The sequence below is a fragment of the Misgurnus anguillicaudatus genome, chromosome 18, assembly GCF_027580225.2.
Source record: "Misgurnus anguillicaudatus chromosome 18, ASM2758022v2, whole genome shotgun sequence".
NCBI classification, from domain to species: Eukaryota; Metazoa; Chordata; class Actinopteri; order Cypriniformes; family Cobitidae; genus Misgurnus; species Misgurnus anguillicaudatus.
The window spans coordinates 25,490,269-25,508,220 of NC_073354.2; the positions used below are offsets into that span (position 1 = coordinate 25,490,269).

Genomic DNA, 17,952 nt, shown 5'->3' on the forward strand with positions numbered 1-17,952 from the left:
TTAATTTATAAAGTCAGAAATTCAAGTTTAAAAGGAATGACATTTTAAAATAGCTGTGTAAAATGGTACTATTTTGTCAGTATAAAAACATATTTTGTCAGTATGGAAAATTGTTATTATTCTCTTATGATCTATATGTTCAATTACAAAGATTTTGAGAAAACAAAACAACAAATATTAAATACAAAAAAAAAACATTGTAAACAACTAAAGTCATCTGATTCAAGTACAATCAACAAAAAATATGACACTGGAACATTCATCACTAATATCTCATGGCCTACTGTAAACATTCTTTTTTTACAATACATACAGCATACATATTTAATAAATAGTTCAAGACAAAATATAACATTTGTACAAAACATTTCATTAAAAAAGGTAGATATCGCGGTGGAATAAATACAAATAAATATCCTATAAATAAATAAATAATAAATAATGTTCTTTATTCACAGACATTTATCAAAGCTCAGACGTCCGTTCTTTAAGTAAAACTGTTGGGTTGACTTTTTGATCCGAGTGAGATGTACTCACATTTATAGTAGCAGGTACTGAATCTTTTACATCAGGTACTGAGAATGAGGCCATAGGACACGGCCCGTTGACATTATTACAAACCAGCTTCTGCAGAGAAGCTGTGTTGATGATATCAAAGCCCACTTTCCCACCAAAGGTGCTGGGTTTCCAGTATTCTGGGGAGCAGATGGGGTTTCCCATAAGTCCTTTGAGGGAGTAGGGGGCACCCATCTCCACCATGGTCTCTCCAAAGATGGAATTAGGCCTGGGCTTTTCAATCAGTAAACCAGCGTATAGCTCCACAGCATCTACATCTCCATACATCTCCTCCAGTTCTGCGGCCATCTCCTTCTCTCCTACAACATAAAACAGGTTCAGTCAATTCAACTTGTCCTCTAATATACTGCTAATTTTACGGTATTCCAATGGTTATCTGTGATGTTCATTTTGGTCTGGAATGCTTGAGGAGAGTTTCTGCTATACTTATTAAAGCTGGCTATAATTTTGACTTGACTATAGTTTCGTGTTTATTGTTGTACAGAGATAAAATATGCATGTAGGAACTAAAACTGCTCATTTCCTCCAAATCCATTAGTTACAGATAATCTTTTGATCAGCATTTTTTTAAGTTCCTGTTGCTCATTTGGTAAAGCATTGTGTTGCAGCGCAAAGGTCATCATGATAAAACTTTACCTTGAATACACCGTAAGTGGCTTTGGATAAAAGTGTCTGCCAAATCCGTAAATGTAAACTGTTTATAAACATCCTGAATCCTCTATACTAAAAATGTTTCCTGAAGAGTGTATATGTTTATTTGTGTAAATGTTTATCATTCCTAGAACATGCTCATAAAGCATTCAGATATGAATTTGAATTAAGCTAGCAAAGAGGATTCAACTTTGTAATTCGAAAATCGAGCAGTTTGAATTGAATTAAATACCCATTTCCCAATCACAATCATAGCCTAAATATAATCTCTTACCTGTCATTTCCTCAAAGGATTTATATGGCTTCATGTTGAATCGTTTCCTGTAGGCGTTGATCGACTGATAGCGCATTTTCCTGCTGTCTTCAATTGATTTTATGGCCACCCTTAAAACAGCTGGTGATACATTACGCCCCCCAGCAACCTGTAGTAAAAAAAGAAAAGTTTGAGATTAGCCAAACCCTCACCTCAGGTCAGAGACTCATAAAAAAAAAACAAGTTAGACTAAACTTTTTATTCTCATTGCAAAATACATAAACCCTATCATGGCTTACCCGTCCAGCTATCTGTTTAGTGAAGGACTCAACCAAGCTGTTGACGCCATAGTCAGTCAGCATAGACGTGTTAAAGAGAAACTGATTGTAATTGTAGACTTCGTCTTGGACATGAAACTCATCCGGCATAAGAGGGTGCCAATGGTAAAGGGTGTTGAATTCAGCAGCGATCCTGTTTTGGTACTGAAATTGCTCATTGAAGAGAAGTTCAGGATCAAACTTGAGCTTTAAATGGTAGCCACTAAGATGCTGGACGTAATCTTCGATTACAATTTTAATGGTCTCGCCTGTAACGACAGAAAGGAGAATAATAGTGAGAATTAAAAATGTACACATTGAAGTCTAAAAATCTTGAACAAGACTCTTTAATTTGCTTTTTACAGGACACTAACCAATCAGGATGAGCCGTGAGGTCTGAAAAAGCCTCTCATCGTCCCAGTCTGGATGTTCCTGTTTCATGACATCGCACACACGGTTGTGTTCGCGCAGCCAGATGGTGGCGTACATCATGAGTCCGGGAACCAATCCGAAGGCCTCATGACCAACAGCGAAGCGACGTGACTCGGGTACATGTGGAGGGTAGTGCATGGCCACTCCAACCTCACTGACTGTTGGAGGATACACCTCACCATCCAGAATCTGGGAGAGACAACAACTTTAAATAAGTAACCTGAAAGATTTTCAAATATTGCTATGTTTTTAACAAGCATGCTTGCCTCCCATATGAATGAAGAAAGCAATTAAAAGCATTAAAATAGCCAAAAAACGGTAATGCATACTGCGGGGCGAAGGCGTGCGAACCAAAAAAAAAGGTATTTTAGACAATTCTTGGGTGGAGACATACCTGATATCTTAGCTTGCCGTCTTTGAAAAGTCTCAGCTTGTGTTGCCGATCAAGATCCTGTCCATATATGTGAGCCAAGTCAACCTGAAGACATCAAACAAAAGTGTTTTAGTACTTTAGGTGCTTTGTGCTATAAAAAATGAAAAAATTATAAATGTGAATTAATTTTTTTTATTTGTAAGCTAGTTACCCCATGATTCTTGGCTGTTGTGAAAGCTGGACCTTTCTTTTGGTCGGTTTTGAAAAACTGATGTGTGAAATGTTGAGCAAAGAAAGCAAACATGAGACTTGTGCGTTGAGGGTCTGGGATGAACTTTCTTCTCACTAGAAGTTTCTCAGCCAACACAGTAACATTTGGCAGAACTTTCTTACCTACCAAGAATAAAGAAATAATTAGAAAAGGACATCCAACATTTACATTTTATATACATCTGATGGCTTACACCCAAAAAATGTCAGTATAGTTGCTTATAGGCTTACATTCTACCCTTCTCAAAAAATGGGCAGCAGGTTTTAATATGACTTAATACGATCAAATCAACCTGACTAGAATGAGGATAGATCAGAAACCAATCCTTACAGCAATAATTTCATTGACCTCAGCAGTTTTAATTATAATGACCATAAATATTTCAGGATTGTAGTCGTAAGCACATTTTTATCATATCAAGCTTTCGTATGATCCACACACCCAAGGCACGCAGACGTGTAGGTCGCGTCCTCAAGCTTCCACTACGTCTAAGTGTGATGTAATGACGCAATAAGGTAAATGCTAAGAAATGTGAGAAAACAGGTCTGTGGAGAAAATGACTTACCTACGACTCCCATCGGTGTTGGGCAATCATGATGAACAGGAGGCAATGTGCGGGTGTAGTAAGAGAGATTGGAATAAGCTTCCCAGCTTTTGTAGCCATAGTCAGCGTTGTATATAGGGGGGCTGTCAATCAGATGGGAGCGTGCTGATTCAGGAGAGAGAGAGAGAGAGAGAGGGAAACTTCTTTAATAAAAAGTTACAGTTTTTCTATGATATTTCAAATGGTATTTAGTTTCATTTTCGACAAAAAAAAATGAAGGGTTAAACTTACACGTGAGTACATAACGCATTATGGCGTTACGCAGAAACGTCACGCTGTTGATAATATTCCACAAGCTTTTGAAATGCGTCAGAATGTAATGCACAGTGTTGGGAGAAGGCTTCAAAGACACTTTTACCCTTGTGAGAAACTCAGCTGTAAAACAAACCCAGAGTGAAGTTAGATGGACATATATGGATCATATACTTTAACAGGTGTATAAGTATGCGATGTACACTTACGTGTCGAGCAGTTCTGGCCGTAATGTCCAGTGCGCGTACAATCACATTCATAAGAGTCTGAACCAAGCGCCGTACAGACACCTCGATTCTGACATGGCTCTGAGCAGCAGGGGTTGGCTGCATCACAAAATAAATAAAGTATTGTTTTAAATAACTTTTTAACAATTTATTATTTAACATTATATAGGAAGCTAAATTTATATGAATTTGTAAATAATGTATTCTGATTTAAATATATATTCATAGCACTAAAATATTCTAGACTATTTCAGACATAAAAAGTTTGTTCTTACCTCCTTGGCAAACCATGAACCCCATGTGCATAAGAAGAATTAACGACACGATGCTTCTCATTCCAGTGGTTTGTCTTGTGTTTCCTCAGCGCTTGAAATCAGTGTTTGAATTAACTATCTGGCGAGAGAGGTGCAGTTATATGTACTGTAGAGGTAAGTGACGCAACCCACACTGCATGCGCGTGACTCATGGGAAGCGCACTGGAATACAAAAAATGATATAATGATTTGTTGGTATATAGTAGGCCTGCCTACTGACTATCGGATGCCCAAAACTAACCACACACCCCTCCAGGGTATTTTGGGGTGATAGGCACTTTATGATTACTACAGAGATGGGCATAAATACATGAAATAAATTACAAATACAAAATAATGCGTGAAAATTGTATTTGAATACAAATACAGTATTTTGTATTTTGAAAATACACAAAATACATATGAAATTGACCACAACATCTTCACCTTATTCCAGAAAAGTCAATGATTCAGTTCTTTACAGCGGGAAAACTATAAAACTATTTATGGGCCTACTGAAACAAAAACAAAAAAAAACTGTAACAAAAATTAGGCCGAATTGAACTAAATATGTTTACAAAGAAAAGGACATGGGATAGATTAACACGCGCTCAACTATTTTACAATCACACATCAATTGCGTATTTTCCTCTGGCATCACACGTTTATATTAAGAAACTTGTTAGAGGTAATGCTGCGCCCCCTTGTGGACAGTCATGAAACGACACAGTCGCACAGCAGGTCCGTTAGATATCATCAGCTTCGCATCACACTTTATGTTAATTTTACACAAAATTACAAGTGACTGTTTTTAGATAACACATTGCTGAATGTCTTGATCATTTTCAACTTACGATGCATTTTTAAGGGTAATTTACAGTACGCCCGAATAACATTTAATTTTACAATCGTAACAGATTTACTCATTAATAGGAAGCTGTTTTTTGCACCTCCTCCCCTTTTCTCTTACTATGATGGTCCGAGCGAGGAGAGCTCTCTGCATAGAGGAAATACAATTATTTATATTTTTACCGGATTTCTGACTTAGTATGCATTTCAGAGCAGGATATATACTGCAGAGTTGGTTACACAGACTGTAAATGGTTTATGGCAGGTAAGCTGTTACAGTATATCATGTAAAATAGCGGTGCAAATTTAAACTAGGTAAAAAGTCAGTTTATCTGCGGATATAGGCGATAGCATCGCGACGTGCAATGCAAAATGATTTCCATTTGTTTTCCATTTATTGCTAAAACCAGTAATAAGTAAATTAGACCCTATACTGTTGATTTAAGTCTAAATATATTTATTAAATTCATTGACGTATTGGAGAAAGTAAACTGGCTACACGTAAAAATGTTTGGTAGTCTACTAAACATTTCCTTTGACTAATAAATTCGTTAAGTTAATGTATTCGAATATATAAATATGTTTTAAATATAATTCAAATTCCACAAATAGGCTACATTACTTGTGTTATACTTACTTGGTTTCGTCTTGTTTGTTAAAGTTTAAATGACTGTTAATTCAGTATACTGTAGCACAGCATACTACTGTATGACATAAAGTAGTATACTGAATTAAAATGCCACGGTTAAAATGTTACCTGCTTTCGTGTTTACGTGACCACATCAATTCCATGCGCAGTGAACCTGCAACCTGAATGTTTCACACACTGCGCGTCTAAAACCCCGGATGACGCAGTTCAATTTAATCACAATTGAGCAACGAAAAATTTGGATATTTTGAACTTTTCTTTTTTGTAAAACATTGACCTAATAGCCAAAGTGTATGTCGTAACATAAGAATACATCTTATTCTTATAGTCAATATTTTGTATATTTAAAACAGTTTTTAATGTAAGGTCTTTTTTACTACGTTTTACGACTATAATGGCGTTTTTTAAATAAATATAAATAAAAAACAACCACTTTAAAAATGTAATGTTTATTATGTACGTGGTTTTAAAAAGTTAACTATGATGTGTGCTAGTTTAAGGGGTTATTATTGACATAAATCTTTAACTTTTGTAGTGCATGAATGCATGTAGTGCCTGATTGTATGAACTGAAGTACCATTCAGAAAAGTTTCAGAAAGTGCTGAGGTGGAATTTCTATTCAGTCCATGGAAGTGAGACTTGAAGTTTTTGGTTTTCTGACTACATACTTCCACTTTACATTAGGCCTAGACACATTTTTCTGCAAGTAAAGCCTGTTCCTACCCTTGATTTATATACACAACACAGACATACTGCATGCATACATATGTGTTGATTTGGTTCTCAGTATAGGGTAAGGTACAGTACTGTAGCTTATGCCCATTTTTGTTTGGCATTTTGCTGATTTAATTTGACAGTTCCTAAATGCGTCCTTTAAGGGCACAAATGCCATTTGCAATAAACTCAATATATCACATTCAGTCTCATCATTAGTTTTAGTTTAGTCCCCACTTAAAGTAATCTTTTTTTTAAATAAGAACACAGGTTGGTTTTGGAGGATAAAGCTGTTTTTGTTCTTTACGACTGGTCTTACACACATTGACAATAATGTTTCAAATATTTTGATCTCAAATAAATGCAGAAATAAAACCAATATTTTGTCTAGGATACAATGTCAGCAGAGTTTCTTATAATATTTTTTTTTCTTTTTAGTGTATTTGGATGTCCAGAAGGACCACCAGAGGACTTCTTTCTGAGCAAATTTCTTTGAAGAGTTCTTGGGATAAGCAGTAACCCAGCATGTCACTCTCAGATCATCGTAAGATTTTTGTAAGTAAAATTAAACTCTTAGATTTACTTCTAGGAATAATTTAAAAAAAACTTCAAAGGTGTTAAGCCAAAGCATGAGGCCGTTTCTCACCAGATAAAGGTTTCAGGAAAAGGTTTTTCTTGGACTTTCTGGAAAGTAAAAAACAAATTACAGTCTAGATGTAATCAATGCAATACAATGCAGTTAATGTAAAGCAACTGCTTTTCTATTCTTTGTACATGCACTTTAGCTTTTTGAATAAAAACTTTTAAAGTACATAGGCTAGTTCTTATAGTTCTAGTTCTTCTAGTGCAAGTACAGAACTAATGGGGGCAGCATGGCCTCTATTTGATATACTGTAAGCAGCTTTACTGTATATAAACAGAAAAAGAGAAATGACTGTATAAGCTTCCAGCTATATTTATACATAAAGCAAACATATGTAAGGCTTCTGTAAGGCAGACATGCTAATGTTAAAGGGACATTCCACTTTTTTTGAAAATAAGCTCATTTTCCAGCTCCCTTAAAGTTAAACATTTGGTTCTTACCGTTTTGGAATCCATTCAGCTGATCTCCGGGTCTGGCGGTACCACTTTTAGCATAGCTTAGCATAATCCATTGAATCTGGTTAGACCATTAGCATCCTTAGCTAAAAAAAACCAAAGAGTTTTAATATTTTTCTTATTTAAAACTTGAAATTTAAAGTTGCGATTTTCTAGGCCGATATGGCTAGGAACTATACTCTCATTCTGGCATAATAATCAAGGACTTTGCTGCTATACTATGATATTACGTGGCGCTCGAAAATAGTCCGCTGCTATTAAAGGTTACCAAGGGGACTATTTTCGGACACTGCATAATATCATTGCGCCTGCTGCAGCCATGTTACAGCAGCAAAGTCCTTGATTATTACTCCAGAGTGAGAGTATAGTTCCTAGCCATATCTGCCTAGAAAATCGCAACTTTGAATTTTCCGCCGGTTTTAGTACACAATGTAACTACAGAAGAGTCAAGTTTTAAATAGGAAAAGTATCCCAACTCTTTGGTTATTTTTGAGCGTGATGCAAATGGTCTAGTCAGATTTAATTGATTGTGCAAAGCTATGCAAAAAGTGATACCGCCAGACCCAGAGATCAGCTGAATGAATTTCAAAATGGTAAAAATAAAATGTTTAACTCTAGGGGAACTGGAAAATGAGCATATATAAAAAGTGTAGTGTCCCTTTAACGGGGTGGAAATATATGTTATTTATAACAACCCACATACACTTAGATGTCTAAATAGAAATTGTACAATTTATAATATCAAGACTTTAAGTTAGTTCATTCAAATTCCTACAGATTTATTTGTGTAGCTAAAATGATGATGTTTCTTTTCACTATTAGTTGTGATAGTATAAGCATCAAGGTCTGTTCTGTTTATTTCTCAGGTTGAACAGCAAATGTCACACAAATTCAAAGTGAAAGTGCTGAGAGCTGAAAATGTAACAAAAGGACCTTTCGGAGATCTGTGTAAGTTTGTGTCATACTTTTCATATTGTTATACTTATAGCTTCATCAGAACACAACATTATACTGTATACAGTATCATTCATTGATACAATGTCATCAGAGGTTTAATTTCGGCATCTTACCGAATAAAGCATAACTAAATCACAAACTAAACATGCTTTCAGTGGACACTCCAGATCCATATGTGGAGCTGTTCATCCCCACCTCCCCTGAGAGCAGGAAGAAAACAAAACATATCGACAATGACATCAATCCAGAGTGGAATGAGACCTTTGAATTCATCCTGGACCCCAACCAAGAAAATGTGCTGGAGGTAAACAGAAAGTCCACACGGAAAGGCCCACACACAATAAGAATTGCAAAAGTAATGCTATTATCAAACAGGTTTCCCAAAGCCTCCTATTTACATTTATGCTTTTGGCATACTCTTTATTTAAAGCGACTTTATAAGATACACATTTTTTATGAATGTGCATGTTGCCTGAGTTCGAACCCTAAACCTTCTGCAGTGATAATGCAATGTGCTACCAATGAGCTTTACAGTATCACTTCCTGTTATTTTTTATACTTGTTTGGCCAAAGTTTTATAAAGAGGATATGCATTGACGTCACTTTTCCACATGACCACGCCGGAACTTGCCCTGTCGAGTGGCAAACGTTCAACAAAACGGCTGGTTTTCATAGCAGCGCCTGCGAAAATGCCAGTAAAACTGACTATTATCAGCTTAAGTTGAATTTAGTTGTACTTGATAGCAGAGGTGGACAATACTTAGTTACATTAGTTACATTTTCCAAGCATCTGTGCTTTGTTAGGGTGTTTGTATTAGGAAAATCTGTACTTCACTACATTCTAAAGCATAGAATCATACTGTGTATTCTTTAATATTGCATATTAAAATGTATTAAATACCTAATTACATTAAAATTATGTACTTTTACTTGAGTAAAAGTATGTTAATGTACTTAAATATTAAATGTAAAACAAAAACTTGTATTTATAAAATAAAGTAAAAATTATGATAATATGCTTTGGAATGTGTTTTTCAAAGAAAAACACGGATAAAATACAAATACTTGAAAAAATACTTTTAAGTAGAAAGTATAACCTCTGCTTGATCGTGACCCTAGCAACTTGTCAACCCAACTGTGGTCTGTGGACGTTGAAATTAACAATCTATTTACTTCTCCTTTTGGTGTTTTTTGGCAGTCTGTAAAACAATAGCTCTGAATTCTTTTTAATTTGTTAGTACAGTCTATCGCACAACAGCTTTTTCCCATTTAGATGTGTTTTCCCCATGTTTTCGCTGACTTCACACTGTACTCAAATGCTGCCGCGCTTTCTTTTGCCACTCAGTGGGCGTAACCGCAGGCACTTTCGCCCGAAGGTGACGTCATGTGCATAGCCTCTATAGTATTTTAAAGTCTAGCACACTACTATAAATAGCTTCCTTACATTAGTCTCTGTAGGCCTATAATAGTGTTTTAACATTGAACAAAATCAGAGACACTTCCTGGTTGTATATTCACATTCCTATTTATAAGACATGGCCCTGTGCTCCTGGTGATCTGGCTTTTGAAATGTACTAGTCATAAAAAGCATACCTACAGTCAATGGTATGGGTGCTGTTTTGTTTCCAGCTGACATTAATGGATGCCAACTATGTTGTGGATGAAACATTGGGTATAGCCTCATATGCCATCTCTAAACTCAAAGTTGGACAAACAGAAGTGGTATCATTCCTTATAGGAAAAGTAAGTTGGTTTGATTCTTGCTTGATTTTTAAAATCAATGTGCATGATCTGCATTATTTTAACTGTTCACTATTGTTTCTTATAGACGACCAATGTGTACTGTCAGCTTTCTTTGGAGGAGTGGTACGTATTATAGTTAACTAGGTATTATTCTTCTATTGTCTGAACCTGTTCTTAATTGTTATTTGTGGTATTTTCACAATCCTAAAGTCATTGATCATTTTATCACAGTTAAAACTCATCGGTGAATATGCAAATTAGTCTACGCCTCCATTCTTTTGTACGTGTAAATAGATCCTAACTTCGGTAGTTTCAGACACATAACTGCCAAGTCTGGTTTCACAATGCATAGCCTACGGGAATTACGTGTTTGCAGCATTCAATGTTTTAGCACTGATGTTAACAGGTTAGACTATTACACACTGCACGTGAGTTCAAATGTAATGATGTGATTGGTTACGTGTGTGTGACGTAGCAAACAAAGGCAATTTGAAACCGTGGGAATAAGATGTCTTTGGAAAACTCAAATGGGTGATTCAGGCAAAATTAGACTTATGATGTGTCATGAAACATTTTGATAAAAAAAGTAAATGCAAAGTAAGAGTATCAAAATAAGAAGCATACAGTTACAAACATCTCTTCATGTACTATTTTGCACTTGATTTTCAAATGACATCATACAAACCAATTTTGTTGTTTTTTCTACATTTAAGGGAAAAATTTTCATTACCGCAACGTGTCCATGACTGGATTTGGGTTCTTTGATATGGAAATATTTGTAATTAAAAATCTAAAAAATAAAAAGCTTCAGTGCATGTTATACTATAAACATTTACAGTAAAGAAACATGTGATAGTTGGTGATCATATAATAATAATAATAAGGAATATAAATGTGTCCAAGACCAATTTTCTCATCCTCCTCAACAATTTTCAATCATTGTTTAAGCCCTCAAGGAACAATTTTTTTTAATTGTTGGAAAGGACATAATTGACTGTGACACTTAAAGGAATAGTCAATTTCTTATAGAAAAATCCAGATAATTTACTCACCACCATGTCATCCAAAATGTTGATGTCTTTCTTTGTTCAGTCCAGAAGAAATTATGTTTTTTGAGGAAAAAATTGCAGGATTTTTCTAATTTTAATGGACTTTAATGGACACCAACACTTAACACTTAACTCAACACGTAACAGTTTTTTTCAACGGAGTTTCAAAGGACTCTAAACGATCCTAAATGAGGCATAAGGGTCTTATCTAGCGAAACGATTGTCATTTTTGACAATAAAAAGAACAAATATACACTTTTAAACCACAATTTCTCGTCTAGGTCCGGTCCTGAAAGCGTCAGCGTGACCTCACGCAATACGTCATGACGTCAAGAGATCACAGAGGACGAACGCGAAACTACGCCCCAGTGTTTACTAGTGAGGAGAAAGAGGACCGTTCCGACGTTGTTGTATGTGTAATGATACTAATTAATGTCTTTGTGTCATTTTATTGTTTACAATGGTCCGCAAATGTGTGTTTTATATATGTAACACGTGACCTCCCTATGCCACTACGCATTTACGTTAGGTCGCGCTGGACCGGACCTAGACGAAAAGCCGTGGTTCAAAAGTGCATATTTATTATTTTTATTGTCAAAAATGACAATCGTTTCGCTAGATAAGACCCTTATGCCTTGTTTGGGATCGTTTAGAGTCCTTTGAAACTCCGCCGAAAAAAACTGTTATGTGTTGAATTAGTGTTAAGTGTTGGTGTCCATTAAAGTCCATTAAAATGAGAAAAATCCTGCAATGCTTTCCCCAAAAAACACAACTTCCTCTCGACCGAACAAAGAAAGACATCAACACCCCGGATGACATGGTGGTGAGTAAATTATCTGGATTTTTTATTTAGGAAAATGGATTATTCCTTTAAGATGGCTACCAGGTAAGCAGTTCTTATTTTTTCTCTCTCGATAAAAGTTGAAATTTTGTCTGCATAGTACTTAGACAACTTTTTAGTTCTCATTACCGAAACATGAGTTTGTAAATGCATATATTTAATGCAATATCATGTTGCGGTAATGATAATTTTTTATAATGATAATCTAAAAAATTTAATATTTTTTAAATCCTCTAAAAATAATGCTTATAGTAAGTTCAGACCTTAATCTTATATGTGCAAAAATTTGGCTTCAAGGGCTTCTAAATCTAGATTTCATGAGAATCACCCAAATGTTATGGATTAAATACTTGTTTTAAAGCTACAGATAGCTTGTTGCATAAATTTGTGTCGGTTCACTGAAACCGCTTCCCATTTTCTGAAATCTTATTGCACAACTAAGGATGTAAAGTGTTTTATAACGTTCTTGTCTAAAATGTTTTCTCATTTATTAGCTCAGCAATGGACCTTCGATTTAGTCTGGATCTGTGCCATAAAGAAAAACTGTACAGACAACAACGGTGTGACAGAGTCATGCTGAGTATCAAGAAACTGCTACACATGGAGAAACCTTCCTTACTCCCTTCTTCTGCCCATGAGGTACCACCCATCTCATGTCTGAAAAAACAATAGTTTTTTGTGATATACTTTTTCCTACATAAAATCATCCTACATACTGTAAAGAATATTTTGTGAAAATAAATATACCCTTGATATCCTTAATACTGACTTGGCATGGTCATGTAAAAGTTTGAAATTTAGCCTGCATATTAGCCTTGATTTCACATACTGTATGTAAAGTTACACATTGCAAATTGGGCCTTGCACGACATTGGGGGAACTAACATTGCAGTCATCTGTGATTTCCTTCTGCCATCTGAAACCTTTTTATATAGTAGTACCATTTGCAAAGGGGTCCAAATAATGTTTCTTTTGCGGAAAAAAAGCTCTGTATGTTCTGCGTTGTGACTATTGCAGATGCAGGCATTGCGATGTCGATGCTGACACAATGTCAATGTCGATGCAATATATTGTGCAGCCCTATTGCAAAATGCTGGTTTCAAAAAAGAAACTTCAGGATCGGTGTGTTTTTTACAGATAAACATTTACAATTACATTATTATAAAATATTAGTCAATCTACAATGTAAGCATTGTACAGTAGATATGTCTCTATGAGGAGATCCGGGGTGTGCAGTTGCGTGACAAATGGTACTGCGCATTTTGATACAGATGTTACCAGCTGTCATCCAGGCAGCTAAAGAAGTTCATATTATACAGAAAATATGTAATATTAGTATTATATAGTTATACTATACAAATTTCTGGAACAAATACGTTTTCTACATTGATAGTTAAGTCGTAATAGAAGAAATGACCACATCACACATGTGATGACCCATGCATGACTGAATATCAGAACATTTACCCATTAAACAGTTCATTACTGAGCACTTTAATAATAGGGAATGTTTAAAGTTTAGTTTCCCTGTGAGTTACAGAAACCAACTACACCCTCAGAACGTATGTGTTAAAAACAACACATCAGTGTTCGTTCAGGGACAACACACTAAATGCATTGTCCCAAAATCCACACATCTCTGTGTTATTATTGGAACAACACAATTTCTGTTACTTTTAACACAACTTGTGTTTTATTTGAACACAAAATGACACATTATGTGTTAAAAGTATAACACACAAAAAAATGTGTAAAGAAAAGAACTTCTTTGTGTGTAGTGTGTTCCTTCTGCCTTTGCTGGTTCAGTCTTGGCCCCTAGTCAATATTAGAAATAGACGAAATCCAACTGTGAGAAGGAAATGTTAGCTGAGACCTGTGAGAATGCACAGCACAGGCCTTGTGTGTTTTACTGGATGGATTTATAAGCAAAATTGAAAAGAAAAACATTGCCCTGGAGGTCTCAAATAGCAAAACTTAGGAAATTACACAGGCTGAACCGTTTTTGTGTATGTCTTGTGCTGTAAATTGTATAAAACTTGTCAAATAATTTAAAGACTTTAAATGGGCCATGGAATTAAAATCTGACTTTTTCCATGTTTAAGTGCTATGATTGGGTCCCCAGTGCTTCTATCAACCTAGAAAATGTGAAAAAGATCAACCCAGTAACTTAGTTTTGGTAAACCATTCTCTGCAAGCACATGAAAAAATAGGTTGTTGAAATGTGGCTCCCCTTGTGATGTCATAAGGAGTTCTTATTATAATAAACCCCTTAATCTGCACTATCCAACCACAGCACTGTGCAAAGAGGGAGAGACAGAGAAAATAATTGACAGCACAACTGAGTTTCTGTTTCAACAAACCACCATCATTGTGATCAGTGTTTAAATTTCATCCGCTCATTTGCATTTTAAAGGACACACCCAAAACGGCACATTTTTGCACACACCTACAAAGTGGCAATTTTAACATGCTGTAATAAATTATTTATATTGTATTTTGAGCTAAACTTCACATATGTGCTCTGGGGACACCAAAGATTTATTTAACATCTTAAAGTCTTGTGACATTGCCCCTTTAATTTTTCAGTTATTTTCCTGTTATTTGAGCGATGCACTTTATGCACTTATTATACAGTAAATCATTGTTCTGAATTGTTGTTCAAATGGTAAGTTGTTTTCCTTTTACTGAGTGTTCCTGTAGCTCCTTTGGTATAGCATTGTGTTTGAAGTGCAAAACGTCATAGGTTTATTTCCAGCGAAAACACATACTGATAAAATGTACAGTATAAATTGAATGTACTGTGGGGCACTTTGAAAAAAAGCATCTTGCATAAGCATAAATTATTATAATGTTGAGGAATCTAGTATTCGGTTTTATTGAGAATATCTGTTTTTTCTTCAGGTTCCAGTTATAGCTGTACTTGGGTCTGGAGGAGGTTTCAGGGCCATGGTTGGATTCTCAGGGGTTATGAAGGCTTTGTACGAGTCTGGAGTTCTGGACTGCGTCACCTATGTTGCTGGTCTTTCTGGATCCACTTGGTATGAGACTTGACCCTTTACCAGGGCTTTGTATTCATCAACACCAACCAACCAAACCTGCATTTGTTGTTTGTCTCACAGGTACATGTCCACACTGTACTCCCACCCAGAATTCCCCACCAAAGGGCCGGAGCAGATCAACAGTGAGCTGATGAATCGTGTCAACAGTAATCCTCTCAAACTGCTTCTTCCCCAACACATCACTAACTACGTACATGCTCTGTGGAGCAAGAAGTCCACAGGACAGCCGGTTACCTTCACAGATATCTTTGGGATGTTGATCGGAGAGACGCTTATTCCTGCTGTGGGTATTTTACATTTATGCTTAGCTTTTTACTGACCCTTTTATCTAAAGTGACTTACAGTGCATTTAAGATATAAATGGTAAATGGACTGCATTTATATAGTGCTTTCATAGACCCATGGCCATCCAAAGGCCTTTACATATATTGCATCACATTCACACATTCATACACCGATGGCAGTGTCAGCCATGCAAGGTGCCATCCCGCTCGTCGGGAGCAGTTTGGGTTGGCTGTCTTGCTCAAGGACGCCTCGACATTTGGTCAGGTGGAACCAGGGATGGAACCATCAACCTTCCCATTTGTAGACAACCTACAATATACATTTTTTCAGTATGCACTCTCTTGCTATTATGTATTCAGAAATAAACTATACCATGTTATTGTAACCTGTTGAAATCCCAATGTTCATCTCCACAGAGAATGGACAACAAGTTGAGTGATTTTCAGGAGAAGATCAATGAAGGCCAGGCTCCTCTGCCCTTGTTCACATGCCTGCATGTTAAACCAGATGTGTCTGAGCTTAAGTTTGCAGGTGCGTATTTATATTTATGTCTTTTGTATTGTATGTGATTCAACCTTTTGGGCAAATTTTCACTTACAATATGTATGAATTTACTGTGCAGGTCTAACTACTGTACCTGGCTTTGAGTGACACATTTTTGAAAGTGTCATAACAAAAATAGTAAAACATGTCCCAAACAAAAATATTTTAAAAATTAAGTTCTAAACGTAGGTTTGGGGGAACCTAAACATTCAGTCTTGTCAATCTTCATTAAGAGCATATATAGGCGGCAGTCTCAATGCCTTTCTAGTGACAATTCTTATGGCATCCCTCCTCCTCCCCATCTCCACCTTGATTGCTTTTGTCTTCCTATGTGCAGTTTTGTTGGGTTGTTGAACTTGGGGCTCGAGCTTCGGGTTCAAGCTCCCAAAAGGACAGCAAGCCAAGTTTATTTACTATTAAAGGATTAGTCCATTTTCTTAAAAAAAAAATCCAGATAATTTACTCACCGCCATGTCATCCAGACTGTTGATGTCTTTCTTTGTTTTTTGAGGAAAACATTCCAGTATTTTTCTAATTTTAATGGACCCCAACATTTAGCAGTCTGCATATTTTTAATTTTTCTGGCCAGAAATTCAATTCAATAATGATAATCGTTTCGCTAGATAAGACCCTCATACCTCGTTTGGTATTGTTTAGAGTCAGTTTCGAGTCCTTTTAAACTGCCATTTTAAACTGCATTAAAACTCTTAAGTGTTGGGGTCCATTAACCTCTCGACGCGTACTAGTTCGTGTGTGGGATGACGTCAGTTTTTTTAACGCTGCTAACAATATCTATATAGCCTACTGTCTACAAACATTAATAATATTAACATTACTTTACATCATTTAAAAGGTCTACGGATTTAGCAGCAGTGTATGGTCTCTGTTTTGAGATACAGATGCTCTAGCATCATAAATGTAGTAGTTTGTGACAGAAGTCCAGATGACAACATGCAAAATATGAACGTGACTTCTTACTTTTGTGTTGATATAACTAGTGATGCACCGATGTATCGGCCACCGATATTTATTGGCCGATTTTTGATGAATTTGAAACCATCGGAATATCGGCAATAGCACCAGACAGGCCGATACCGATTGTTTATTAATTAACTGCATAAAGAAATCCATTATATGTAAAAAATTTGTTAATGTTGTTAATAAAATAAATGCTGAATAGGAAAAACCACCTTTAAAGGTTGTCATGCTGTCTTATTATATTTGTTTTAATTTGTGCCTCTCTTATTATGTTGGTCAGTTGAATGTTAATTAGATCCAATCCATGTTCAGTAAAAATAATTTGATGCAGAAATAAACTAGCTAATAGACCAACTGTATAGTATTATATACACAAGTGTTTAACATCGGTATCGGCATCGGTATCGGCCAGAAGTTGTCTGTTTAAATCGAAATCGGTATCGGCCCAAAAAATCCTATCGGTGCATCCCTAGATATAACGATCGCAAGTTGAATCCAGTCTGTTTCAGATGTGTGAATAACCCATGAAAACGGTCTAATATAATACATCCAATTACCATTTTTGTCCACAAATGCGTATGATTCATGAAATATAGATATATAGTCTGTTGTTTACATCAGATTTCACATGCACATCTTGTAATAGAATGTAATATACAATCCGCAGACTATTTGCGTCGTTACACTGTATATGAGCTTGCGCTTTAGGTTTCGTTAAACACATAAACCCACGGTCAAACTTTGTTTCTAAAAGTAGGCAGGAGTATAATACATAATATCTAAACAGCGCTGTCAAATATTGTGACGTCATCTGACTCGCTCGCTCCTCCAATGACTTCATAGAAAATATTGATAGACAGAATGTGTAGCCAATTAGATAATGAATCCAACGATCGTTGTGTGACGTTTTATTTCCTGGTGTGTAAACTGCATTTTAT

The 17,952-nt window shown here is 35.9% G+C and overlaps 2 protein-coding genes across 4 annotated transcripts in view; one reads left to right on the forward strand and one right to left on the reverse strand.

Annotated features, from left to right (window-relative positions):
• Window positions 1-4,452, reverse strand: ptgs2b (prostaglandin-endoperoxide synthase 2b). The gene is made up of 10 exons (XM_055187194.2): window positions 4,232-4,452; window positions 3,939-4,055; window positions 3,709-3,852; window positions 3,439-3,582; window positions 2,814-2,995; window positions 2,624-2,707; window positions 2,172-2,418; window positions 1,780-2,066; window positions 1,502-1,649; window positions 1-875 (listed from the first exon to the last, which is right to left on the reverse strand). The coding sequence occupies exons 1-10, from the start codon at window positions 4,290-4,292 to the stop codon at window positions 466-468; spliced, it is 1,824 nt and encodes a 607-aa protein (XP_055043169.2). The 5' UTR covers window positions 4,293-4,452; the 3' UTR covers window positions 1-465.
• Window positions 2,306-17,952, forward strand: part of pla2g4ab (phospholipase A2, group IVAb (cytosolic, calcium-dependent)) — a 26,188-nt gene continuing 10,541 nt past the window's right edge. The window contains exons 1-11 of one of the 3 annotated variants that reach the window (XM_055187185.2): window positions 2,306-2,444; window positions 4,321-4,384; window positions 6,900-7,016; window positions 8,426-8,507; window positions 8,672-8,820; window positions 10,146-10,259; window positions 10,345-10,382; window positions 12,644-12,788; window positions 15,051-15,187; window positions 15,269-15,491; window positions 15,910-16,024. In XM_055187185.2, coding sequence (XP_055043160.2) covers window positions 6,987-7,016; window positions 8,426-8,507; window positions 8,672-8,820; window positions 10,146-10,259; window positions 10,345-10,382; window positions 12,644-12,788; window positions 15,051-15,187; window positions 15,269-15,491; window positions 15,910-16,024 — 1,033 coding nt within the window. In that variant the 5' untranslated portion in view covers window positions 2,306-2,444; window positions 4,321-4,384; window positions 6,900-6,986. Of the gene's footprint in view, window positions 2,445-4,320; window positions 4,385-4,894; window positions 5,364-6,899; window positions 7,017-8,425; window positions 8,508-8,671; window positions 8,821-10,145; window positions 10,260-10,344; window positions 10,383-12,643; window positions 12,789-15,050; window positions 15,188-15,268; window positions 15,492-15,909; window positions 16,025-17,952 lie in introns of those variants that run through there. The other 2 variants (XM_055187187.2, XM_055187188.2) reach the window with 2 other exon arrangements.